This window comes from Manis javanica, chromosome 14, assembly GCF_040802235.1.
Source record: "Manis javanica isolate MJ-LG chromosome 14, MJ_LKY, whole genome shotgun sequence".
NCBI lineage: Eukaryota > Metazoa > Chordata > Mammalia > Pholidota > Manidae > Manis > Manis javanica.
This window is the reverse complement of record NC_133169.1, coordinates 44,078,849-44,106,396: the sequence shown is the minus strand read 5'-3', so window position 1 is coordinate 44,106,396 and position 27,548 is coordinate 44,078,849. Positions and strand designations below refer to the sequence as shown.

At 37.1% G+C, this 27,548-nt stretch overlaps 1 protein-coding gene and 1 pseudogene across 1 annotated transcript; both read right to left on the bottom strand.

Annotated features, from left to right (window-relative positions):
- Window positions 1-9,812: 9,812 nt before the first annotated feature.
- On the bottom strand, window positions 9,813-10,761 carry LOC108383837 (olfactory receptor 2T29-like; annotated as a pseudogene).
- Window positions 10,762-12,197: 1,436 nt separating this feature from the next.
- LOC140846275 (olfactory receptor 14C36-like) lies at window positions 12,198-26,432 on the bottom strand. Its single transcript, XM_073222057.1, has 4 exons — window positions 26,279-26,432; window positions 16,165-16,660; window positions 14,696-14,861; window positions 12,198-12,333 (listed from the first exon to the last, which is right to left on the bottom strand). The coding sequence occupies exons 1-4, from the start codon at window positions 26,282-26,284 to the stop codon at window positions 12,330-12,332; spliced, it is 672 nt and encodes a 223-aa protein (XP_073078158.1). The 5' UTR covers window positions 26,285-26,432; the 3' UTR covers window positions 12,198-12,329.
- Between the last annotated feature and the right edge of the window lie 1,116 nt (window positions 26,433-27,548).

Below are 27,548 nucleotides of genomic sequence, written 5' to 3'. Positions count from 1 at the left end.
GGTTCCCAGGTGGAGGGACTCAGCCAACTCTGGCCGAGAAGGTGCTGAGGGAGTAAATACCCAGACCTCAGTCTGCTTCTGCCCCCCAATCCCCTGCTGGGGTCTCTCACTGCCCAACCCATCAAGAATTGAGGGGGACAAGTAGCCCCCTCTGGTCACAGAGCAGACATGAAGGAGCAGATATGCTTGACAGACAGGATAGAGACTCTTCAGCACAATGTAAATGGAAAAATGGAGTTGTTTCTTCCTAGATAGTGGGGGCTAAATTAATATTGTATAACATGAAAATTAAACATTTGTATCAACATTAAAATAATTGATAATTTGAGTCATAATACCCCCTTGGAATCTTTCATAAAAAAGTAATCATATACTGGTAATCAGAAGATGGTGGCATGAGTAGGACAGTGGGAATCTCCTCACAAAAACATATATATTTTTGAAAATACAACAAATACAACTAATCCTAAAAGAGAGACCAGAAGACACAGGAAAACAGCCAGACTACATCCACACCTGCGAGAACCCAGAACCTGGTGAAAGGGGTAAGACACAAGCCACAGCCCAGTGAGAACTGAGTGCCCCTCACCACAGCTCCCAGAGGGAGGAGAGGAGTCAGAGCGGGGAGGGAGAGGGAGCCCAGGCCTGCTAAACACCCAGCCCAAGCCATCCACAGCAGAGCACAGACACAGTGCATGCGTGCAGTGCTGGAAAATAGGGAAACAGGACAGCAGGACCTGTGAGTGGGTCCTGAAGCCGGTGCCCCTGTGACAAAGAAAGTGAGTGCTTTTTGAAAGCCTTAAAGGGACAGGGATGCCACAGCTGGATGGAAGCATCCAGGGTCACAGTCCAGCAGCTGGAAATTCCAGGAAACTCCAGGTGCACTAACACCCTGGACAATAGCTCTGAGACCCCTTACAGAGGTAAACAGCCAAACAGCCTCCCATCCATTACCCCTCCGGGGCCCCGCCATAGCAGAGAAGCAGCCTGAGACTGGCCATGCCCACAGCAAGGGAGCTTCCTCCATTCCGGCCGGGCAAGATACAGAGACCCAGTCTACACTCAATTGCCCAACACAAGCCACTAGTGGTCGCAGTTTTGCCAGTAAAGAGGCCAGGAGCAAGTGGAAAGCCTTAGCTCTCCCAGCTGACAGAAAGCCAATAGCTCACCATTGAACCTATCAACATGAAAAGGCAAAAAATTTGATCCAGACAAGACTAACCCAGACAGCTTCAAAATCTGCTACATCTTCCCCTGAAAAGAAACCTGGGGAGATAGATTTAACCAGTCTTCCTGAAAAAGAATTCAGAATAAAATTCATAACCATGCTGATGGACTTGCAGAGAAATATGCAAGAACTAAGGAGAGAGGATACAGAAATAAAACAAGTTCTGGAAGGACTTCAAAACAGAATGGACAAGATGCAAGAGACCATTAATGGACTAGAAAACAGAGAACAGGAATGCAGAGAAGCTGATGCAGAGAGAGATAAAACGATCTTCAGGAATGAAAGAATTTTAAGAGAACTGAGTGACCAATTGAAATGGAACAATATCCTCATTATAGGGGTACCAGAAGAAGAAGAGAGAGAAAAAGGAATAGAAAGTGTCTTTGAAGAAATAATTGCTGAAAACTTCCCCAAACTAGGGGAGGAAATGGCCTCTCAGACCACAGAGGTACACAGAACTCCCATGACATGGGATCCAAGTAGGACAACACCAAGACACATAATAATTAAAATGACAAAGATCAAAGACAAGGACAAAGTATTAAAGGCAGCTAGAGAGAAAAAAAAGGTTACTTACAAAGGAAAACCCATCAGGCTATCATGAGACTTCTCAACAGAAACCTTACAGGCCAGAAGAGAATGGCATGATATACTTAATGCAATGAAACAGAAGGGCCTTGAACCAAGAATACTGTATTCAGCACAACTATCATTTAAATATGAAGGAGGGATTGAACAATTCCCAGACAAGCAAAAGTTGAGGGAATTTGCTTCCCACAAACCACCTCTACAGGATCTTACAGAAACTGCTCTAGATGCGAGCACTCCTAAAAAGAGCACAGAACAAAACACCCAACATATGAAGAAGGGAGGAGGAGGAATAAGAAGGGAGAGAAATAAAGAATCATCAGACCGTGTTTATAATAGCTCAACAAGTGAGTTAAGTTAGACAGTAAGATAGTAAAGAAGCTAACCCTGAACCTTTGGTAACCACAAACTTAAAGCCTGCAATGGCAATAAGTACATACCTTTCAATAATCACCCTAAATGTAAATGGACTGAATGCACCAATCAAAAGACACGAGTAATAGAATGGATAAAAAAAGCAAGACCCATCCATATGCTGCTTACAAAAGACTCACCTCAAACCCAAAGACATGTACAGACTTAAAGTCAAGGGATGGAAAAAGATACTTCATGCAAACAACAGAGAGAAAAAAGCAGGTGTTGCTATTCTAGTATCAGACAAAACAGACTTCAAAATAAAGAAAGTAACAAAAGATAAAGAAGTACATTACATAATGATAAAGGGCTCAGTCCAACAAGAGGATATAACCATTATAAATATATATGCACCCAATACAGGAGCACCAACATATGTGTAACAAATACTAACAGATCTAAAGGAGTAAATAGAATGCAATGCATTCATTCTGGGAGACTTCAACACACCTCTCATGCAAAAGGAGAGATCCACCAGAGAGAAAATAAGTAAGGATTCAGAGGCACTGAACAATGCAATAGAACAGATGGACCTAATAGACATCTACAGAACTCTACATCCAAAAGCAACAGGATATACATTCTCCTCAAGTGCACATGGAACATTCTCCAGAATAGACCACATACTAGCCCACAAAAGGAGCCTCATTAAATTTGAAAAGACTGAAATCCTACCAACCAACTTTTCAGACCACAAAGGCATAAAACTAGAAATAAACTAGAATAAAACTAGAAATAAAACTAGAAAAAAACTAGAAATAAAAAGGCTCACAAACAAATGAAGGCTTAACAACACGCTCCTAAATAATCAATGGATCAATGACCAAATTAAAATGGAGATCCAGCAATATATGGAAACAAATGACAACAACAACGCAAAGCCCCAACTTCTGTGGGATGCAGCAAAAGCAGTCTTAAGAGGAAAGCATATAGCAATCTTGGCATATTTAAAGAAGGAAGAGCAATCCCAAATTAATGGTCTAATGTCACAATTATCAAAATTGGAAAAAGAAGAACAAATGAGGCCTAAGGTCAGCAGAAGGAGGGACATACTAAAGATCAGAGAAGAAATAAATAAAATTGAGAAGAATAAAACAATAGCAAAAATCAATGAAACCAAGAGCTGGTTCTTTGAGAAAATAAACAAAATAGATAAGCCTCTAGCCAGACATACTAAGAGGAAAAGAGAGTCAACACAAATCAACAGAAACAGAAATGAGAAAGGAAAAATCACCACAGACCCCACAGAAATACAAAGAATTATTAGAGAGTACTATAAAAACCTATATGCTAACAAGCTGGGAAAACTAGGAGAAATGGACAACTTCCTAGAAAAATAGAACCTTCCAATACTGACCCAGGAAGAAAGAAAATCTAAACAGACCAGTTACCAGCAACGAAATAGAAGCAGTATCAAAAAACTACCAAAGGACAAAACCACCGGGCCAGATGCATTTAACTCGGAATTTTATCACACATACAGAGAAGACATAACACCCATTCTCCTTAAAGTTTTCCAAAAAATAGAAGAGGGAATATTCTCAAACTCATTCTATGAAGCCAACATCACCCTAATACCAAAACCAGGCAAAGACCCCACCAGAAAAGAAAACTACAGACCAATATCCCTGAAGAACGTAGATGCAAAAATACTCAATAAAATATTAGCAAACCAAATTCAAAAATACATCAAAAGGATCATACACCATGACCAAGTGGGATTCATCCCAGGGATGCAAGGATGGTACAACATTCGAAAATCCATGAACATCATCCACCACATTAACAAAAAGAAATACAAAAACCACATGATCATCTCCATAGATGCTGAAAAAGCATTCGATAAAATTCAACATCCATTCATGATAAAAACTCTCAACAAAATGGGTATAGAGGGCAAGTACCTCAACATAATAAAGGCCATATATCATAAACCCACAGCCAACATCATACTGAACAACGAGAAGCTGAAACTTTTTCCTCTGAGATTGGAAACAAGACAGAAATGCTCACTCTCCCCACTGTTATTCAACATAGTACTGGAGGTCCTAGCCACAGCAATTATATAAAACAAAGAAATACAAGGAATCCAGATTGGTAAAGAAGAAGTTAAACAGTCACTATTTGTAAATGACATGATATTGTACATAAAAAACCCGAAAGACTCCACTCCGAAACTACTAGAGCTAATATCAGAATACAGCAAAGTTGCCAGATACAAAATTAACACACAGAAATCTGTGGCTTTCCTATTCACTGACAATAAACTAATAGAAAGAGAAATCAGGAAGACAATTCCATTCACAATTGCATCAAAAAGAATAAAATACCTAGGAATAAACCTAACCAAGGAAGTGAAAGACCTATACACTGAAAACTGAAAGACACTATAAGAGGTCACTAACAAATGGAAATTCATCCCATGCTCTTGGCTAGGAAGAATTAATATTGTCAAAATGGCCATCCTGCCCAAAGCAATATACAGATTCGATGCAATCCCTATCAAATTACCAACAGCTTTCTTCAATGAACTGTAACAAATAGTTCAAAAATTCATATGGAAACACCAAAGACTCCGAATATCTAAAGCAATCCTGAGAAGTAAGAATAAAGTGGGGGGTATCTCACTCCCCAACTTCAAGCTCTACTACAAAGCCACAGTAATCAAGACAGTTTGGTACTGGCACAATAAAAGAGCCACAGACCAAAGGAACAGAACAGAGACTCCAAACATTAACCCAAACATATATGGTCAACTAATATTCAATAAAGGGGCCATGGACATACAATGGGGAAATGACAGTCTCTTCAACAGATGGTGCTGGGAAAACTGGACAGCTACATGTAAGAGAATGAAACTGGATCACTGTCTAACCCCATACACAAAAGTAAATTCGAAATGGATCAAAGACTTCAATGTAAGTCATGAAACCATAAAACTCTTAGAAAAAAACATAGGCAAAAATCTCTTAGATATATACATGAGTGACCTCTTCTTGAACATATCTCCCTGGGCAAGAGAAACAAATGCAAAAATGAACAAATGGGACTATATACCGCTGAAAAGCTTCTGTACAGCAAAGGACACCATCAATAGAACAAAAAGGTATCCTACAGTATGGGAGAATATATTCAAAAATGACAGATCTGATAAAGGGTTTGCATACAAAATATATAAAGAGCTCACACACCTCAACAAACAAAAAGCAAATAATCAAATTAAAAAATGGGCAGAGGAGCTTAATAGTTCTCTATAGAAATTCAGATGGCCAACAGACACATGAAAAGATGCTCCACATCGCTTGTCACCAGAGAAATGCAAATTAAAACCACAATGAGATATCATCTCACACCAGTAAGGATGGCTACCATCCAAAAGACAAACAACAACAAATGTTGGTGAGGTTGTGGAGAAAGGGGAACTCTCCTACACTGCTGGTGGGAATGTAAATTAGTTCAACCATTGTGGAAAGCAGTATGGAGGTTCCTCAAAATGCTCAAAATAGAAATACCATTTGACCCAGGAATTCCACTTCTATGAATTTACCCTAAGAATGCAGCACTCCAGTTTGGAAAAGACAGTTGCACCCCTATGTTTATTGCAGCACTATTTACAATAGCCAAGATGTGGAAGCAACCTAAATGTCCATCAGTAGATGAATGGATAAGGAAGATGGGGTACATATACACAATGGAATATTACTCAGCCATAAGAAAAAAACAAATCCTACCATTCACAACAACATGGATGGAGCTTGCGGGTATTATGCTCAGTGAAATAAGCCAGGCGGAGAAAGACAAGGACCAAATGTTTTCACTCATATGTGGAGTATAAGAACAAAAGAAAACTGAAGGAACAAAACAGCAGCAGAAGCACAGAACCCAAGAATGGACAAATAGTTACCAAACAGAAAGGGACTGGGGAGGACAGGGTCAGAAGGGAGGAATAAGGGCGGGAAGAAAAGAAAGGGCTCATTACGATTAGCATGTGTAGTGTTGCGGAGGTACAGGGAGGGCTGTGCAACATAGAGAAGACAAGTAGTGATTGTACAGCATCTTACTATGTTGAAGGACAGTGACTGTGAACTTGGTGACACGTAGTGATTTTACAGCATCTTACTATGTTGATGGACAGTGACTGTGAATGGGGATGTGGGGGGACTTGGTGAAGGGGTGAGCCTAGTAAACATAATGTCCTTAAAAAAAATTCTGATAAAAAAAGTAATCATATATATGAAGAAAGATATTTGTTTAAAACAGCAATTTTTCAAATAACAGTCATCAAGGTTCTATAATGGCCCTATTAAGTTTGTTAATGGGAAATTCATTTATTTTATAATATTCATCTATTATTAATCATTTTCCACTGAATTGTAGATGACATAAAATAGTATATTAGCTTCATGTGTACAAAACACTGGCTTGAAAATTATGAAATGCTCACCACTGTAAATGCAGTTACCATCTGTCACCTTCATAGTTAATAAAATATTAGTGGCTACTTTCCTATTATATTCTTTTTTGTCACTATGACTAATTTATTTTATACTTTTCACCTATCATCCTGCCTGCTCCCTTCCAGCAACCACCAGATGGTTCTCTGTATTTATGAGTCTGTTTTTGTTTTTGTTTATTTGTTAATTTATTCTGTTTTCTAGACTCCACATATAAGTGAAATCATGTGGTATTTGTCTTTTTCTGCCACTTAGCATTCTTTACTTTTATTTAGCATTCCATCTTGGTCTATACATGTTGTCATAAATGGAAAGAGTTCATTACTATTTTATGGCTGAGTAATATTCCATTATATATACATATACCACATCCATCTTATAAGATGATGTGATCCATTCATGGACACAGGTTTCTTCCATATCTTAGCTATGGCATGCAAATATGAGTAAAAGTAGAATGAGATGCATCCTTTCAAATTAGTGTAAATACTCAGAAGTAGAATTACTGAATCATAAGGATTTTTCTTTTCTTTCTTTTTTAGGAAATTCCTTACACTTTCCCATAGTGGCTGAACAAACTTATATTTCCACCAGCAGTTTATGAAGATTCTCTTTTCTCAGCATCCTTGCCTACACTTGTTATTTCCATTTTGACTCATGTGAGGATATTACTAGATTGTGTGACTTACCTCCATTTCCCTAATGATTAGTTATGTTGAGCATTCCTTCATGTGCACCGGTCATCTCTATGTCTTGTAAGAATGCCTATGTGGATGTTGTTTCCATATTTAACTGGACTATTTCTTTTTTTGATGTTGAGTTGCATTAGTTCTTTACACCTTTTGTACATTTACCTCATATCACACATATAACTTTCAAATATACTCCCCATTTCTGTAGGTTGCCTTTTCATATTGTTGATAGTATCCTTCACTGTGTCAAAGTTTTTTAGTTTGACATATTCCCAATTGTTTACTTTTGCTTTTTTTTCCCTGCTGTACTGGGGAGACATATCCAGGAAAAGAAAGTATTAAGGCTGATTCCCAAAAGTTACTGCTTATGTCATATTTTTAATTTATTTTATGAAATGCAATAGATATAAAATATTGTATTGGATTTGGATGTAAAACACACTGATTTGACAGTTATATACTAAACACTCACCACAGTAAGTGTTGTTAACATTTGTCACTATAGAAAGACATTACAATATTACTTGATATGTTCCCTGTATTATTTATCCATCCCTGTGACTAATTTATTCTTATAATTTCAAGTTTGTACCTCTTTATGCCCTTCACCTTATGCCCACTCATAATCCCCCTTTTGGAAGAATATGGTTGCACAACATTTTGGTTAATTTTGCTCAGTTTCTTCCCAATATTTTGGGTATTGCATGTGGAACCATCAAATATGTGTAACATTATGGTCCACCAAGTTAAGTCGTAATCCATATGCTTCTCAGTTATTTTAAATTTCATGTGTACATATATAATTTGTTTAGTTTTACTCTGACAACAATATTGGAAATTGGTTTTCCACATTGTTTCCCAAACACTACAGATCCACAGTTACAGTCATAAACTATTCATGGCTAATATGCAACCAGGTCTGTGACTTTATGAAATGGGTTCAGGGCCCAAATCACTCCAAACATCTTTTCCCACAGGCCTTCCTGGTGCTCAGCATGTCCAGGTGCACATAGACCAACACTGTTCAGCTCACTGTCCATACTCACCTGGTTTCCAGACCTCCACTGTACACTTCTCCAATTGATTGCTATCTACTTAACATTACCAAAGTGTTATTCTTGTCATTTCAATACTGTTTGTAAACTTCTAGGTCACAAAAGGGTAAGAAATGAGTCTACAATATAAAGCATGAAAGGGAGAGCCACTGAAATATTTACCAGTCCTGCGTGGATACCTGTATGATTATTGTTCATGCTTTTCTGGGGTATCTTGTCTCTGTGTAAGTTCTCCATGGTACAGCCTCCTACACTCATCTGAGGTAACATCTAGTCACCATTTAACACTGAGAACCAGGTTCTTCTGTCAGTTCTTTATCATCAGTTGTCTCAGGTCTAGGTAGAACTGATTTGTCCTCATGAGCTGCACCCTTTCCGCAGGAGCATCAAGGAGCATCATATACTTTATAACAACTATTGCATATAGACTATAACTACAGGCTCATACTTCTTGTGGATAGCAACAACTTAGTGTTCAGATTTCAATTTCATTTAGCTATTTTTTATTTTACTATAGCATAAAAATATGTACTGAGTAATTTAATCAATAAATGAGTTTGAATATTTGATATCATGCCTTCCTTATTTTTCTAATAAATTACATACTTCAAAACTTAGTGCAGATGTCACCGCATGCAAGAGATCTTCCTCAATCTTCTTTCAACGTTGAATTTATAGCCTTCCCATGGTTCTAAAACTTCTACCTACTGGGGAATATTAATCACCCCTGATGCCTTAGTTGGAACATGTGGGATGAGGTATGCAAAATAAAAGCATGCACGTAATTGTCTCAGTAAAGATACAGCACTGTAAAAAGAGTGTTTTTAAAGACTGTGTGTTACATACACTGCCACCAAACAGAACACAATAAAAATTGGGATAGAAAAAAAGACCCAAAAAAGGTGGGAGGATTGACATTTTAACTCTTCATATGGGAAAATTTTACTTTTATAGGAGAGTATCATGGGTATAAATGGTACAAACAACACCCACCTGCTCTTTACCAAGACTCTCCAGTTGTTCATATTTTACCTTCTTTGTTTTAACACTTTTCTCCTCCCCCTATCATTTAAATCAATTTCATAGTTTCACATGATATTTTTCCTATAAATATTTTTGTTATATATTCCTAAGAATATGGATATTTTTCTACAGAGAGTGCAGTTATTAACCTCAGTATATGTAACTTATATAATGATTGTATAAAGCATTTTGAATGGAGAAAGTTTAGAAAATTGAGTTTTCTACTACATGGATCCAATTCTTAGAAGAGGTGCAAAATTAGATGAGACACAGTGCTATGTGAGTGTGAAGAATAATGCTGATAAAAGATTCTAAACATACAATGTAGAGTGAAGGAAAATATGCTGATATCAGTTTCCTACTTTATGGTTTCTTGAAAGACAGGTCCCACATTAAACATTTTCTTCAGAGCCCCGATAACATCCTTATTCCTTAGACTATAGATCAAAGGGTTTAGCACAGGAGTGAGTATGGTGTAAAAGACAGACACCACTATGTCCTTCTCAGGGGTGTGGGAGGAGCTGGGGAGCATGTAGGTGTAGACGCCAGTCCCATTGAAGGGGGTGACCACAGTCATGTGGGAGGAGCAGGTGGCAAAGTCCTTCTTCCGGCCCTCTGCCGAGTTCATCCTGTGGATGGTGAGGAGGATGAAACCATAGGAGCCTGAAATGATGGTCACAGGGATGAGCAGCATGAGGACACAGCAGAGATACATGAGTATCTCATAAATAGAGGCGTCTGAGCAGGAGAGCTTCATTACAGCAGGGACCTCACAAAAAAATAATGGACCTCCCAGGGTCTGCATAAGGGGAAAGTCATGGTGACAGATGTGAGCATGAAGCCATCTACTGATCCCAGGAGCCAGTAGACAGATGCCAGGAGGACACACACTCTGTGATTCATGAGGACAGGGTAATGGAGAGGATGACAGATGGCTGCATAGCGGTCATAGGCCATTGCAGCCAGGAGGAAATTCTGATCCACCTAGTGTCACATAGACCAACATATGCATACCACATCCGGGGGCTGAGATCATGTTCACACCACTACATCTTGGGCACAGTGACGGAAATGTATGTCACGTCCATGAGAGAGAACTGGCTGATTAAAAAGTACATGGGGGTGTGGAGGAGGGCATCAGAGTGTATCAGAAGGATCAGGATGGTGTTTCCAGACAAGGCCATCATCAGGAAAACCATGAAAATGACCACACAAAGGAGGGCTGGATGTTTGGACTGACTGAAGATTCCCAGCAGGATGAATTCTGACCTTCCTGAATGGTTGGCCATCCAGGTGGTGTCCTCCATGGTTACACCTGGCCCACCAAGGAGAGAAGTAATGAAACACTCATGAGATGCCACCTGCTGAATGACTATTTAGTGTGTGTGTGCATATGGCTGTGTGTGTGTGTGTGTGTGTGTGTGTGTGTGTGTGTGTGTGTGTGTGTATCAACCCAATTATCCCAAGTTGAGTAACTCCATGTCCGGGAAACATAGAAGTTACATATTACCTGTAATTATATGATTGTACCAGAGAATAATAATTCACAAATCTGGAACAGAATAATTAATAACTTGTGAGGTTTTCAAAGTCTAAAGTCATGAGATAACCTAATGACATATGTCTTTTATGAAGAATGTAAATTTACAGACACTGGTGTATATGAACACAAAAGTGAATTATTAGAAAAGAATATCAATTTTCTAAAAATTTTTGATATAGGAATGAAGATTTCATTAATATCTCTGGTTTGAGGATCCAGGTAGGGTCTTAAACACTCTTGAAGCTGTATTCCATATAAGAAATATTTTGTTTCACCATGTACCCAAATACTGAGTCATTACATTATCCTCCTGAAACTAATAAAATGTTATATGCCAATTATACCTCAATATATAAAAAGACTTAAAAAGTAACTAAATCACAGTTTGAGAAAATCCATATGAATGTTTGAACCCATTGTGTTCATGAGACTGGGTCACATGTTGAAGGAGTGAAGTTGGGTGGGTTGAGCTGTATATTCAGAAGTAGCCTGTGGGCCTCACCAAGGAACCCTTTGGACATCCTAGGGGCTATGTTAGGAGCCCAGACTCTGAAGCTGTACTGCAGCTGTGTGTCCAGCTTATCCTGCACCCCTATTCCCATGTCCACTCTACATAAAATGCACAGAGGCACAATGATCTCAGGCATGGTTAGGAACAAATGAGCTAAAATAGTGGAAGTAGTTGGAACCTGACAGTTACTGATGAATATACATACATACTGCTGTTTTAAATAATTAATATATAGAGAAATAATTGTGCAGAATCTGGGTAAGATACTGCTCTTACTATTGTCTGATGATATAAGATGTATTAGCTCAGTTCACCAGTCTTTGTATCTACTTATGCTTTTGATAATTTTGAGTTGATTATTTCCGTATTCATATAGTACTTATGTATAAATTTGTTTATATATATATAAGAATTATGTATATTATGTATGTATATAGATACATATAATTATTTTATGAATATGAACACTTAAAATGTAAACATATAAATATATTCATCTAATTCTTTTTAACCCTGGTTGGGAAGAATTCCTTGTAGAAATCCATTTTTTCCTATCCAGTACATGCTTTTCCAAGTTGAAACTTACCTTCTTAAAGCTTCTACCATTTGCTATAAATATCAGGGGACAAGAAAAGGATTGAGAGTGTCACTGCCATTTATCAGGCAAGGCTTTTGTTTCCCAAATGTTAACTGCTTTAATGTACACAGAAAATAATTTTTCATGGAAACACACAGAGTGGAATGCTGAAAAGCACTGAGATGTTTCTGTCTGCAATTCACTCTTGGCTTTTCTATGTTGCTGGTCACAGGCAGCTTCTGATTTATCTGAAGATAAATCAAAGACAAATTAAAATTCATTAAACTCAGGAAGGTCACAATCAGTCTATTCAGAGACAAATATTATATAAATATGATTTAATGTATAATTTTAAAATAACTACAATATAAACAAAATGAACGATAGATGCAAAAGATGTCTGGTCTAAGAGCATCAGTAATAGCTTCATCTGTATTTTCTCATGAAGATTACATCTCTGAAGATTTTCAATTTCAGACAAGTTAAAACCCTTATTAACAAGAAGGAAATATGAGCTTCTCTTTCTGGAAAGGGTCTACAGGCAGTTATATTGCAGGGATATTTCACAATGATATTTTGCATATCAAATATATTTTATAATATTGTCTTAATTCCAAAAGTTATTTACTATATTCAATCTACTAATAAATGGAATTTATTCAGGGTGTTAGAGCAGCAGAAAACACTGACAATGATTTCAATTTCTTAATATAAATATCCAAGAAATCTGGACACATTGTTTTAGAAAATGTAAGCTTTCTTCCAAATCCCATACACTTTGTATGTGGATTTTGATCTCTTGAAAATTAAAAATATAATCCAATGAATTGGTAAGCACACTTGTTTGCCAGTCTACTTGTGGAAAAAGTAAACAAGGGCTAGCACAGGGACCAGTCATGTGAGACCTTCAGCTGCTTGCTGAACGAGTGGCGGGAGAGTGGAAGGGAATTTGGGGTCACTGGGGAAATCTCTGCTGCACCTTAGTAAATGGGGATCAGCATCACTAGGCCACAGCAAGCAGCCCACCTGGGACACAGACAGACAGGGAGCTGTGTCTGCACCACCCTCAGCAGCGGCCCCCACCCCATGCAGACTGACTCTAATGCAATTCCCTGAGTTTCATGGAAGCAGTTAAGTGAATATTTAACTTGAGGTCATGGATGGTGTCTGTGGCATATGCCAAACCTTCATTTGAAGCTGACGGCATTCCAGGAATTGTCCTAATGCTCACCACCTTCCATCCTTCCCAGGAGCCTATGAGACACCTACTCATCTTACTTCTCCTTTTACATGATAAAAGCTTCAGTTTCTCAGAGTATCTGCCTAATGCCACAAACCAAGCAGAGTGAGAACTCATCTCAGCCCCTGATCCAGCCCCACAGGCTGTGCCTCTGCCTCAGGTCTCTTGACAGCATAGCCTCCCCTCACCACCTACAGGATGAACTCGGCAGAGGGCCGGAGGAAGGCCTTTGCCACCTGCTCCTCCCACATGACTGTGGTCACCCTCTTCTATGGGGCTGCTGTCTACACCTACATGCTCCCCAGCTCCTCCCACACCCCTGAGAAGGACATGGTGGTGTCTGTCTTTTACACCATATTCACTCCTGTGCTAAACCCTTTGATCTATAGTCTAAGGAATAAGGATGTTATCGGGGCTCTGAAGAAAATGTTTAATGTGGGACCTGTCTTTCAAGAAACCATGAAGTAGTAAACTCTGATATTGATGCACTGATCCTTTTCTCTATACATCATAAGTTTAGAATCTTACATCAGAATTATTATTCAGACTTTTATAATTTTTACACCTCTTTTAAGATTTGCTTCCATGTAGTAGAAAACTCTTCAATTTCTAACCCTTCTCCATTCAAAATGGATTATACAATCAATATTTATGTTACATTTACTAAGCTTGATAATTGCGGTGTCTGTAGAAGAATATCCACATTCCTAGAAATATATACCAAAAATATTTAGAGGGAAAATATCATGAGAAACTATGATATTGATTTAAATGATAGAGAGGGGATGAGAGAGAGGGAAGTGATAGAGCAAAAGGGTAGAATGTCAATAACTGAAGAGTCTTGGTAAAGAGCACGTGGGTGTTGTTTGCACCACTCATATCCATGCTGCTTTACCATAAATGTAAAATTGTTCCATATAAATGGTTACAATTTCAATCCTTCCTTCTTTTTTGAGTTTTTATTATTTTCCATTCTTGTGTCTGCACTGTTTGGTGGCAGTGTATGTGATATACTATCTTCTAAAAATTCTCCTTTGAACGTGCCCCAGTATTACTGCCATGGTCACCTGCATGCTTTTATTTTGTCCTCCTCATCCCACATTTTCCAACAAAGGCATCAAGTGGTGATTAATATTCCCCAGCAAGTAGATGTTTTGGGGCCATAGAAAAACTATAAGCAAATAGTTGGAATATGAATTGGTGAAGGTCCCTTGCATGAGGTGACATTAGAGTTAAGTTTTAAAGTATAGAGTTTTTAGACAAAGGTAGAAAAGAAATAGTCAATCTCATTTACTGATTCAATTACTCAATATATATATATTTCTTATGTCATATTAAAATCCAAAAATCTCAGTGTTACTCGACGTTACCTCAGTGAAGTGTAGGAGGTTGGATCATGGGGAACTTGCTCAGAGACAAGATGCCCCAGAAAAGCATGAGCAGCAGTCATACAATCATCCAGCAGGAGAGGAAATGTTCCAGTGGCCTTTCCTTCCAGGCTCCATACTATAGACTCATTTCTTAGCCGTTTGAGACCTAGAAATTTATAAACAGTATTGAAAAGACCAGACTAGCACTTTAGGGATGTTAAGTCGATGACAATCAAATGGTGACCTGAACACGGGAGCTCAGGGGAGCAGGTGAGTATGGATGGGGAGCAGAACGGTGTTGGTCTAGGTGCACCTGGACACGCTGAGCACCAGGAAGGCCTGTGTGGAAGGTTATTTTGAGTGTGTGTGGCCTTGGATCAGTTTCACAAAGCTACAGACATGCTTGTATACTAACCATGATTAATTAATGACTGTAAACTACGGATCTATAGTGTTGGGAGACAATGTGGACCAATTTCCAATATTTTTGTCACAGTAAAACAGAACTAATAAAATATGCATACTTCTAATCTAAGTAATTGAAAAGCACATGTACCACTTCTCACCTTGGCCTACCATAAGGATACAGATATTTCATGGTTCCACTTACAACACACAAAATACAGGGAAAATAATGAACAAAATTGAACAAAATGTTGTGTACCATGTTCTTCAAAAATGGGGATTATGGGTGTGCATAAGATAAAGGGTATAAAGAGGTACAAACTTCAAATTACAAGAACAAATTGGTCAAAGAAATAAAAGGTTAATATAGGAAACATAGCAAGTAATGTTGTAATCTTTGTATGGTGACAAAAGTTAACTACAGTTATTGGGATGAGCACTTTGTATGTAATTGTCAACCCAGTATGTTGTAAATCTGAAACCAATATAACATTTTATATCAACTACACTTCAATAAAATAAAAGAAAAATACGACACATAGAGTACATCTTGGGCATCAGCCTTAGAATTTTTTTCCTGGATATGTCTCCCTAGTATGACAGGAAAAATAAATAAATGAATAAACAATTGGTACAATATCAGACTAAAAGCTTTGGACAGTGAAGGATACCATCAACTAAACGAAAAGACAGCCTACTGAATGGGACAGGATATTTGCAAATTATATATGTGATAAGGGTTAAATATCCAAAAAATGCTGAAGACTTCAGGTACACATAGGCAATAGAGCTGAGGAAGACAGACACCACAGGGATGTGAGGGACACACATGGAAAAGGCCTTGCCTTGCTCTCTGGTTGGAAACTTCAGTATTGTGGAAAATATGTGAAAGTATGATATGGTGAGAAAGATAAAGGAAACACCACCAACTACAATAATAGAAACAAAAAGTAAGATGAAATTGCTGAAGGTGTAAGAGCAGGAGAGGCTCAGCAGAGAAGGGACATCACAGAAGAACTGTTGGACCACACTGGACTGACAGAAGAACAACCAGAATACATTACCTGTGTGTGCACCTGAGTAGAGAAGACCACTAAGCAGGGAAAATAGAGTCATTCGCACACAGAATTGATGGTTCATGATGACGGGGTAGTGGAGGGGCTGGCAGATGGCCATATAGCGGTCACAGGCCATGAACATGAGAAACAGAATCTCTACAATTGCAAAATAAATTACCAAGAATATCTGGGTTGCACAGCTGGCCACTGAGATGGCCCAGTTATTAGTGACATAGTTGACACAGGCATTGGGCACAGTGACAGAAACATAGCACACGTCTGGGATGGACAGGTTCCTGAGGAAGAAGTACATGGGCGTGTGAAGGTTCTGGTCAACTGTGGTGGCACTGATGATAAGAATGTTCCCTATGAGGGTGACCAGGTACATCAGAAGGAATAGCAGGGAGAGCAGAAGACTTATCTCCCACTTCTCAGCAAAGCCCGTGAGGAGAAACTCAGTCACTGTGGTGAAATTGGTAATTTTCAGGAAATGGTGTTTGACCTGGAAAACAACAGGGATAAACAATGAAAAGTATGACCCATACAAAAATTATAAAATGTCAAATATTTTATTTGGAAATGTTTCCTTTTATTTTATAAAGTTGGTCTTCATGCATAGGAAATACCATTAATTACTAGTATTTAGATCTGCTAAGTTTATTACCACTTTTGAATAATTAACATGGCAAAATGCTTAAGTTGTGGTTTTCTAATCCCTTGCTGATTATGATATTCAATGTCCATACTCTATCAATAATATGCAGCCTTTTAGTTTTATTATTTTAATAAAGAATTCATCAATTCAAATACAAGTTTTCAAGTATATGACATAGTGTTATGACTGGTTTATACTTTATTAAATGCTCACCCCAAATGGTGTAGTTACTATTAACATAGAAAGATGTTACAGAACTATTGACTCTACTCTTTATGCTGCAGTTTCATTCCCATGACTAATTTATATTTCAATTGTGAGATTTTGTACCTCTTATCCCCTTGACCTCGTTCAACAAGCCAATTCAAATATATGTTTACATATATATAACATAAAGTATTTATAAATTTATATATATATATATATAATGAATGAGGATGTGGTATATGCATCAATGGAATATTACTCAGCCATGAAGAAGAATGAAATCCAGCACTTGCAACAAAATGGATGATGCTGGAGGGTTCTATGTTAGGTAAAATACGTCAGACACAAAAAGAAAAATACCATATAATTTCACTTATGTGTGGAATCTAGAAAGCAAAACCTGAAAGCAAACAAACCAAGCAGAAACACATTCATACAGACAAAGAAGTAATTGGTGGTTTCTGGAAGAAATGGGAGAGGAGAATGTGTGAAGCAAATCAAGATGATTAAGAGTCACATTTTAACACCAAAGACCCCGAATAGCCAAAGCAATCCTGAGAAAGAAGAATAAAGTAGGGGGGATCTCACTCCCCAACTTCAAGCTCTACTACAAAGCCACAGTAATCAAGACAATTTGGTACTGGCACAAGAACAGATCCATAGACCAGTGGAACAGGTTAAAGACTCCAGAGATTAACCCAAAAATATATGGTCAATTAATATTTGATAAAGGAGCCATGGACATACAATGGTGAAATGACAGTCTCTTCAACAGATGGTGCTGGCAAAACTGGACAGCTACATGTAGGAGAATGAAACTGGACCATTGTCTAACCCCATATACAAAAGTAAATTCAAAATGGATCAAACACCTGAATGTAAGTCATGAAACCATAAAACTCTTAGAAAAAAACATAGGCAAAAACCTCTTATACATAAACATGAGTGACCTTTTCTTGAACATATCTCCCAGGGCAAGGAAAACATCAGCAAAAATGAACAAGTGGGACTATACTAAGCTGAAAAGCTTCTGTACAGCAAAAGACACCATCAATAGAACAAAAAGGTACCCTACAGTATGGGAGAATATATTTGTAAATGACAGATCTAATAAAGGCTTGATGTCCAAAATATATAAAGAGCTCACCCACCTCAACAAACAAAAAGCAAATAATCCAATTAAAAAATGGGCAGAGGAACTGAACAGACAGTTCTCCAAAAAAGAAATACAGATGGCCAACAGACACATGAAAAGATGCTCCACATCGCTAATTATCAGAGAAATGCAAATTAAAACCACAATGAGGTATCACCTCACACCAGTAAGGATGGCCACCATCCAAACAACAAACAACAGCAAATGTTGGCGAGGTTGTGGAGAAAGGGGAATCCTCCTACACTGCTGGTGGGAATGTCAATTAGTTCAACCATTATGGAAAGCAGTATGGAGGTTCCTCAAAATGCTCAAAATAGACATACCATTTGACCCAAGAATTCCACTCCTAGGAATTTACCCTAAGAATGCAGCAATCAAGTTTGAAAAATACAGATGCACCCCTATGTTTATCACAGCACTATTTACAATAGCCAAGAATTGGAAGCAACCTAAATGTCCATCAGTAGATGAATGGATAAAGAAGTTGTGGTACATATACACAATGGAATATTACTCAGCCATAAGAAGAAAACAAATTCTACCATTTGCAACAACATGGATGGAGCTAGTGTATTATGCTCAGTGAAATAAGCCAAGTGGAGAAGGAGAAATACCAAATAATTTCACTCATCTGCGGAGTATAAGAACAAAGGAAAAACTGAAGGAACAAAACAGCAGCAGAATCACAGAACCCAAGAATGGACTAACAGGTACCAAAGGGAAAGGGACTGGGGAGGTTGGGTGGGTAAGGAGGGATAAGGGGGTGGAAGAAGAAAGGGGGTATTATGATTAGTATGCATAATGGGGGGGGGGTGGAGGAAGGGGAGGGCTTTGAAACACAGAGAAGACAAGTAGTGATTCTACAGCATTTTGCTATGCTGATGGACAGTGACTGTAAGGGGGTTTGTGGAGGGGGCACCTAGTATAGGGGAGAGCCAAAATCTACCTAAGATCAGAAACCTTCAGTTAATTCCACTTGCACATAACCTTCATTTATATTTAGGACAGGTTGTAAAGCTCTCTGTGGAAATAGCTTATCACAATAATCATATACTATATCATAGACATTAGCCTGACTACTACAAAATTGGAATCTTACTGGCTTGAGTTTTCTTCACTGGGAAAAACAGGCAATTAAAATAGAATTGTGAAAAAAAAGAGTCAAATTTTCTAGTTAAAAAATAAATAACTCATGAATATTTACAGCATAGACATTATAACTGATAATATTATCATAAACTTGTCTGGTCGCAGGCGTAGAACTATCTATCATGGTTATTATCTCAGTATGGGTAAAACTATCAAATCACTACTTTGCACACCTGAAACTAATGTAATACTGTATGTCAATACTAATTCAATGAAAATAAGGAGACACATCACCATAAATAATACTCCCAAAATTTGTTGCTATGTTTTAATAATGCATTCATAATAGTTATAAAACAAATTGTAAGATATTTGGTGATCTACTAACATTATCCTCAATGCTTATATTTTTACTCATAAATAACTCTAAATGTGATTATCCTATTTATGTACATCCTTACATTAATAAATTTCATACAGCTCTACAATAATAAAACCTTACTCACCTGTGAGAAATACAAGCTAAAGACAATCATATAAAAGTTTTTCATTGATTACTCAGAATCATTAAATAACTATTCAGGTACTGAGGTTTTATTGGAAGAATAAACATATTTTAGGTGCCTTATTTTAATGAGGGTATAATACATAAAATATTTTTCCTCATTTTCATTTGAAAATATTCAAAATTCCTATATTGGTGTCTTTACTTATTTGTGTTTAATAAGTATTTAAACACTCATAAATTCATGGGTCCTTTGCTAAAAAGCTTCTGTACAGGGAAGGACACCATCAGCAGAACAAAAAGGCACCTACAGGATGGGAGAATATATTTGTAAATGACATATCCGACAAGGAGTTAATATCCAAAATATATAAAGAACTCATACATCTCAACAGTCAAAAATCAAAAATCAAATAACTCTATTAAAAAATGGGTGGAGGATATTAACAGACACTTCTCCAAAGAGGAAGTTCAGATGGCCAATAGGCACATGAAAAGATACTCCACATCGCTAATCATCAGGGAAATGCAAATCGAAACCACAATGAGATATCACCTCACACAAGACAGAATCGCCACTATCCAAAAGGCAAGAAGTAAATATGACAAGTGTTGGCAAGGATGTAGAGAAAAGGGAACCCTCTGACACTGCTGGTGGGAATGTAAACTAGTTCAACCACAGTGGAAAGCAGTATGGAGGTTCCTCAAAAAACTAAAAATAGAAATACCATTTGACCCAGGAATTCCACTCCTAGGAATTTACTCAAAGAAAACAACTTCTCAGATTCCAAAAGACATATGCACCCCCATGTTTATCACAGCCCTATTTACAATAGCCAAGATAAGGAAGCAACCTAAGTGTCCATCTGTAGATGAATGGATAAAGAAGATGTGGTACATATACACAATGGAATACTATTCAGCCATAAGAAAGAAACAAATCATACCATTTGCAATAACTTGGATGCAGCTGGAGGGAATTATGCTCAGTGATATAAGTCAGGCAGAGAAAGAGAAATACCAAGTAATTTCCCTCATTTAAGGAGTATAACAATGAAGCAAAACTGAAGGAACAAAATAGCAGCAGACTCACAGACTCCAAGAAGGGACAAGTGGTTACCAAAGGGGAGGGGATGGGGAGGGCATGTGTGGAGGGAGGGAGAAAGGGATTGTGGGGTATCATGATTGGTGCAAATGGTGTGTGTGGGATCATGGGGAAGATTGTGCAGCTCAGAGAAGACAAATAGGGACTCTGTGGCATCTTACTACACTGATGGACAATGACTGCAATGGGGTATGGGGAGGGACTCGATAGTAAGGATGTGTAATAATCACATTATTTTTCTTCTGAAATCTTCATTAGAGTGTATATTAATGATATCTTAATAAAAATAAATAAAGAAATTGGAAAAAAAATCATGGGTCCTAAAAAATAAGTAGACAATCTGTAATACTTGTTTTCAAAATGATTACACAAAATGTTAAGATACATGTTTAAACACTTAAGATGACATAGAACTACAGACATTTTGGTTTTTACACTAAATCACATTTCATTTGTATCTGCAAAAAGTTAAGAAACTGATCACTAGTTTGTATTGATCAAACTTTATTGATGCACTCTTTGAAGTAACAAAATGTTACTTCAACATTTGTCAACCTAATTTCTCAGTTAAGTTTATAATTAGTACTAATAAATATATTTGAACATGGGGAAAGTTAATAATTTATAATATTTAGTCTCTGAATTCAATCAATTTTAATTTTGAAAAGAAGTATTGCATATACATTATTTAAAAAAACATTAAAAATACATATGGAAACACCAAAGACCCCAAATAGCCAAAGCAATCTGAGAAAGAAGAATAAAATGGTGGGGATCTCACTCCCCAAGTTCAAGCTCTACTACAAAGCCATAGTAATCAAGACAATTTGGTACTGGGACAAGAACAGAGCCACAGACCAGTGGAACAGATTAGAGACTCCAGACATTAACCCAAACATATATGGTCAATTAATATTCGATAAAGGAGCCATGGACATACAATGGTGAAATGACAGTCTCTACAGCAGATGGTGCTGGCAGAACTGGACAGGTGCATGTAAGAGAATGAACCTGGATCACTGTCTAACCCCATACACAAAAGTAAATTCAAAATGGATCAAATACCTGATGTAAGTCATGAAACCATAAAACTCATAGAAAAAAACATAGGCAAAAATCTCTTGGATGTGAACATTAGCGACTTATTGAATATATATCCCCGAGCAAGGAAAACAACAGCAAAAATGAACAAGTGGCACTATATCAAACTTAAAAGCTTCTGTACAGCAAAGGACACCATCAATAGAACAAAAAGGCACCCTACAGTATGGGAGAATGTATTCGTAAATGACAGATCCGATAAAGGCTTGAAATACAAAATATATAAAGAGCTCACGATCCTCAACAAACAAAAAGCAAATAATCCAATTAAAAACTGGGCAGAGAAGCTGAACAGACAGTTCTCCAAAGAAGAAATTCAGATGGCCAACAGACACATGAAAAGATGCTCCACATCGCTAGTCATCAGAGAAATGCAAATTAAAACCACAATGAGATATCACCTCACACCAGTAAGGATGGCCACCATCCAAAAGACAAACAACAACAAATGTTGGCGAGGTTGCAGAGAAAGGGGAACCCTCCTACATTGCTGGTGAGAATGTAAATTAGTTCAAACATTGTGGAAAGCAAGATGGAGGTTCCTCAAAATGCTCAAAATAGACTTACCATTTGACCCAGGAATTCCACTTCTAGGAATTTACCCTAAGGATGCAGCACTCCAGTTTGAAAAAGACAGATGCACCCCTATGTTTATCACAGCACTATTTACAATAGCCAAGAAATGGAAGCAACCTACGTGTCCATCAGTAGATGAATGGATAAAGAAGATGTAGTACATATACACAATGGAATATTATTCAGCCATAAGAATAAAAAATCCTACCATTTGCAACTACATGGATGGAGCTATAGGGTATTATGCTCAGTGAAATAAGCCAAGCGGAGAAAGACAAATACCAAATGATTTCACTCATCAGTGGTGTAGAAGAACAAAAGAAAAATTGAAGGAACAAAACAGCATCAGAATCAGAGGACCCAAGAATGGACTAACAGGTACCAAAGGGAAAGAGAGTGGGGACAATGGGAGGGTAGTTAGGGATAAAGGTGGGGAATAAGAAAGGTGGTCTTATGATTAGCATGTATAATGTGGGGGTTGGGGGAAAGGGGGGACTTTGAAACACAGAGAAGACAAGTACTGATTCTACAACATCTTACTATGCTGATGGACAGTGAGTATAATGGGGTTTGTGGGGGGACTTGGGGTAGGGGATAGCCTAATAAATATAATGTTTTTCAAAAAATAAATAAATAAATAAATAAACATTGTGGCTATATGAAATGTATAATTCTCTTATACTTACAAAACACTACTTAAAAAGGAAAACATTTTAGATGGTCTCCATAAATATTTCTGGAATTAAAGATATTCTATTTTGTCTTAAAGCCATATATCTTTCATTTCTACTTAATCTTTGTTTTATTTACAACTCCACTTTTCTTTTTTCACCTGTAAATTTCTCTTTAAAAAATTACACATCTCTATCCAAATTGTGTTTAATTCAGTCTACATAATATATATTTTGTTAAAATTGAAGGGCTTTGTAATTTGTTGATGTGAACTCAGGTCTGAACTGGTTGTTTATACATGTTTTTCTCATATCTGATTCCTAAATCTCCCTACTGCTTAACACTCTATACAGTTTTTATGAGATATATGAATGAAAAATGGAGTAAATGACAAAATAAATTTTCAAATAGCATTTTTGTTGAAGTACATAATTACCTTTGAAATACTGCATTTAGCTTTTTAGCATTCTGACTCATATTTACATATACTTTTAATTGTATGTACATGCACAACTATATAGAAGGGAATGTATATACATGCACATACATTTATATTTATAGTACTACTTAGTAGATACACTTAAATGACTTTTTAAAGATCCATGAATGTTGATGGTCAAGAGTAAAAGTCAAGAATAAGTGATCCATTTTTTCTCAATAAATTTCATCAGTTCCAGAGTCAAAAAACCTAATTATTCATGACTCAGACTCTGCCTGCAGCAAATAAGATTCAACACCAAATCGTGATATTATCTAAACTGCAAAGAAAGAGGGAACACATCTTTCATTGTCATTAAATACACTTACACTTCTAATAAATCATTTATGAAACATAGTTACTTATATAAACTAAGGTAAAGATTATTTTGTAGACCTTTACAGAAATATAATGAGTGATGAATGTAATGATTTAAAAGTTTAAGTCAGAAATTAGTAGTAACTTAATATGCCTAAACTCTTTGATGAATTTACCTAAAAAGGCAATACTTGCTCACTAAGTATTTATTCTGTGGATAATGATAAGTAAATTACAATGTATTTTGATAGCAATTTATGTCTAACCTAGAAAAAATGTTAAAGCTACTAGATACACAAAGATCCAACACCTAGTGTTTAATATTTAATCAGGATATTTAAATTCTTGCTTCTAAGAATTTGGTCTTTAACATCCATATCTACTCTTCATTCATGACCTACTAGAAAATAATGCATCAGTGTATCACAAGATGAAGTAACAAAGAAATTATGAATTCCTTTACTTTGATTCCTTAATAAAAGTCCAATTTGGAATTTTACTTTGAGTTTTCTGGTAACACTCATAGCTGAATCAATTTAAGGGAGCAGGTTTAAGGAAAACATTAAACCTGTATTCTTTCTTAAAGCTGTTTATTTAGTTTTGTCAATGTAATTCATATATTTAAAAAATCTTCATTTTTTAAATGTTTACATAGTTATTTATTTTTTAAAAATTATGTTCATTTTTTTAGAAAAGTATTTTAATTATAACAGGAATTCTGAAAAGGCAGGGAACTAAGACAATTCCTGAGATTCAGTTACTCAAAACATAAACTTGCTTTATTGTTGGTAAAATGAAAGTCTACTATGCAAAAAATATTTCTAAAATATTACTAAAATGTTTTTATAAATTAGTATTACCTTTTTATGTATTGTTTAATATTATTAATTTCATAGATATAGATATATTCCAACTGTTTTCTACAATTTTTATCTTAATATTGATGCCCTCCTTAGTCTTATCTGGAATTTACATATGACAGTTCTATATATTTTCCACATAAAATGGTAAGTAAATGTTTGAAAACATTGAATTTGAAACACAGTGACAAAAGAAACAAATAAAGAGACAAATATCATCTATGGATTATTGTTTTATGTTTACATTGTCCAGCACACTGCAATATTTCTGTTGCGGCAAATGAAATTATAGCAACAACTGTAAAGTATTTGATAGGAATCCTCTAGATGTGGAACATTGCATTGATATTCTGCTAATCTGTCGAGTTGAAACCATGTCCATTTTAAAACAGAAATAAAGTCCTCAAATGAAGCAAAAATTGCAAGGAAATGTGAGTGTGAAGTGAAAGAAAGTCAGTGGAAAGACAACAACGATCGGAAATGCAGTCCACTTACCCCTGGGTAGGATATGCTCATAATCTAGGAGGGACAGCAACTTCTGTTGTGGGCTTCTCAAAATCAACATTTTTAAATGGTTTACATAAATTTTCCTATTCAAAGAGGATTTTATAAATTCTTCAGATGAAAAATGTACCATATTTGGTTGTGTAAAAGGCTGACCATGGTCCGCTTTATATACAAAATGGACCCACCTGTGCCATCACCTGCAAAGCCCCTGGGAACAGTCCTTACAGCTCAGGGTTGGCCAGCTGCCCACAGGTAATTTTAAGCAGGTAATGATTTCTAGAGCTCAGGTGAGTGTAGTGCGATTCTGTAGGAGAACGCAGACAATGACTGAATGCCCAGGTACTGTGCCATATATGCGTGTGTGTATGTGATTACTGAGTGAGTAACAGAAATAAATTAGGGAACATATGTGTCCCTTCATCATTAAACAGCTGCAATGGGGAATCTGCATGGATCTCATAGATAATATTATATACTCTCTCTACAATATATATATATATGATTATATATTTATATGGCATGTATATTACATTATGTATATTTAATATCTTCAATTATATATGACATATTGTACAATATATACTTTGTCTATTAAATGTTAATGTATAAAATCTATTGATACTATATATAATATACATATATATCTCTCATATATGTGGGGCACTGATGATTTGTTTCTGCCTTATCTCAGCAAAGGAGGGGTACACAATCATTATCTATGTAAAATATAGTTACTTACATCTAAAACGGCCGCCATGACAGTAATGGAAACGACTATGTCTAGTTCCACCGGCTGCATAGAGAGGTGAGGTGTGAGGCACCAGGTGTTGAGAATTTATTTAAAGCCACAAACCAAAGATGAAAGTGTCCGTCTAGCCTTTAATCACTTACCGTCATGGCGCAAAACAGAGGCTGACCCGGAGGAGCCTGACTCCCCTTGTGCCGAGCCCGTTCACGTGATGCACCGCCGGTCAGAGGCCGGACGGGTCGGCGCAGATGCGGGGTCACCACTGCCAAGGGATCCGAGGGAAGGCTTGTGCTCCGGGGTCAGAGGGACGAGGAGGAGGAGGGGCGGGTGCGCAGGCGCACGTCGAGGGGAGGGGGGCGCTGTGAGGGTGCATCCTCCCTGCCCCCGAGGAAGCCGGTCTCAAGGCCCCTGCGGAGGAGACCCTGCAGTGGGGGCACGTGGGCCTCACCCTGGTCATTCACAGCAGCAGGTCCCGCCTGAGAGGCCTGAGTCATTGACTGCGGAGTCTTTTCTAAAAGTTCATTGCAGGATTGGAGCGTCCTGTCCAGTAGGGGGGTGGCAACCTTCCCCTGAGGGTTCTGCCTGGTAACACCTGTAATTGCCTATTGCTGACCTCTAGGACCAAACAGGGGAGTTTGAACAGGGGTCAATCTGCTCAAAAATGACTAACAATTATCCATTTGAAAACTCTAAAGATGTGGAAAATAGCTTTATTAGTAAAAAGGACATGAAACATTGAATGTTTCCTAAAGAAAGGTATGACCACAGATTAATGGGGAAATTCCCTGGGCCATGTAGCCAGGGTTCAAATATGGTGTCTAACCATTAGTAGCTGAATGGACTTGAGCAAATTCTCTTTGTTTTGTTTTGTCTTCTTTCCTTTAAAAAATATACACGTTTACTTTTCATTTGTTAATGTGGTCTATTATAAGAAGTAAAAGACTTTGCAATATATAAATACACTCCAACTATGAATTTTAAATAACTTACTAATTTAAAGCAATTTCATAATGTCTATAGATTAATACCCATAAATGATAAGACGTGGGTAGTATTGCTTGTACTTTCATGAGACTCAGGAACCAAGACTCTAAACTCACACTTTTCTATCTCCCCAGCATAATACATATGTCCTTTCATTTATTTATTCTATTGCGCTTAAAAGTCGCTTAACAGAATCTATACAATGTTACATAACAAAACTGCCAGAATTGTAAGGACAACTAGACATACTATTGCTGTTATTATGAGAGACAGAGCTTGAGAGAAAATTCAACACACAACTAACAAAAATGTACAATGTGAGACAGAGCTTGAGAGAAAATTCAACACACAACTAACAAAAATGTACAATGTCCTTTTGTAAATGATCTTGTTCTTTGAACTGAAGAGACTTGCACAAACACTGAGAGA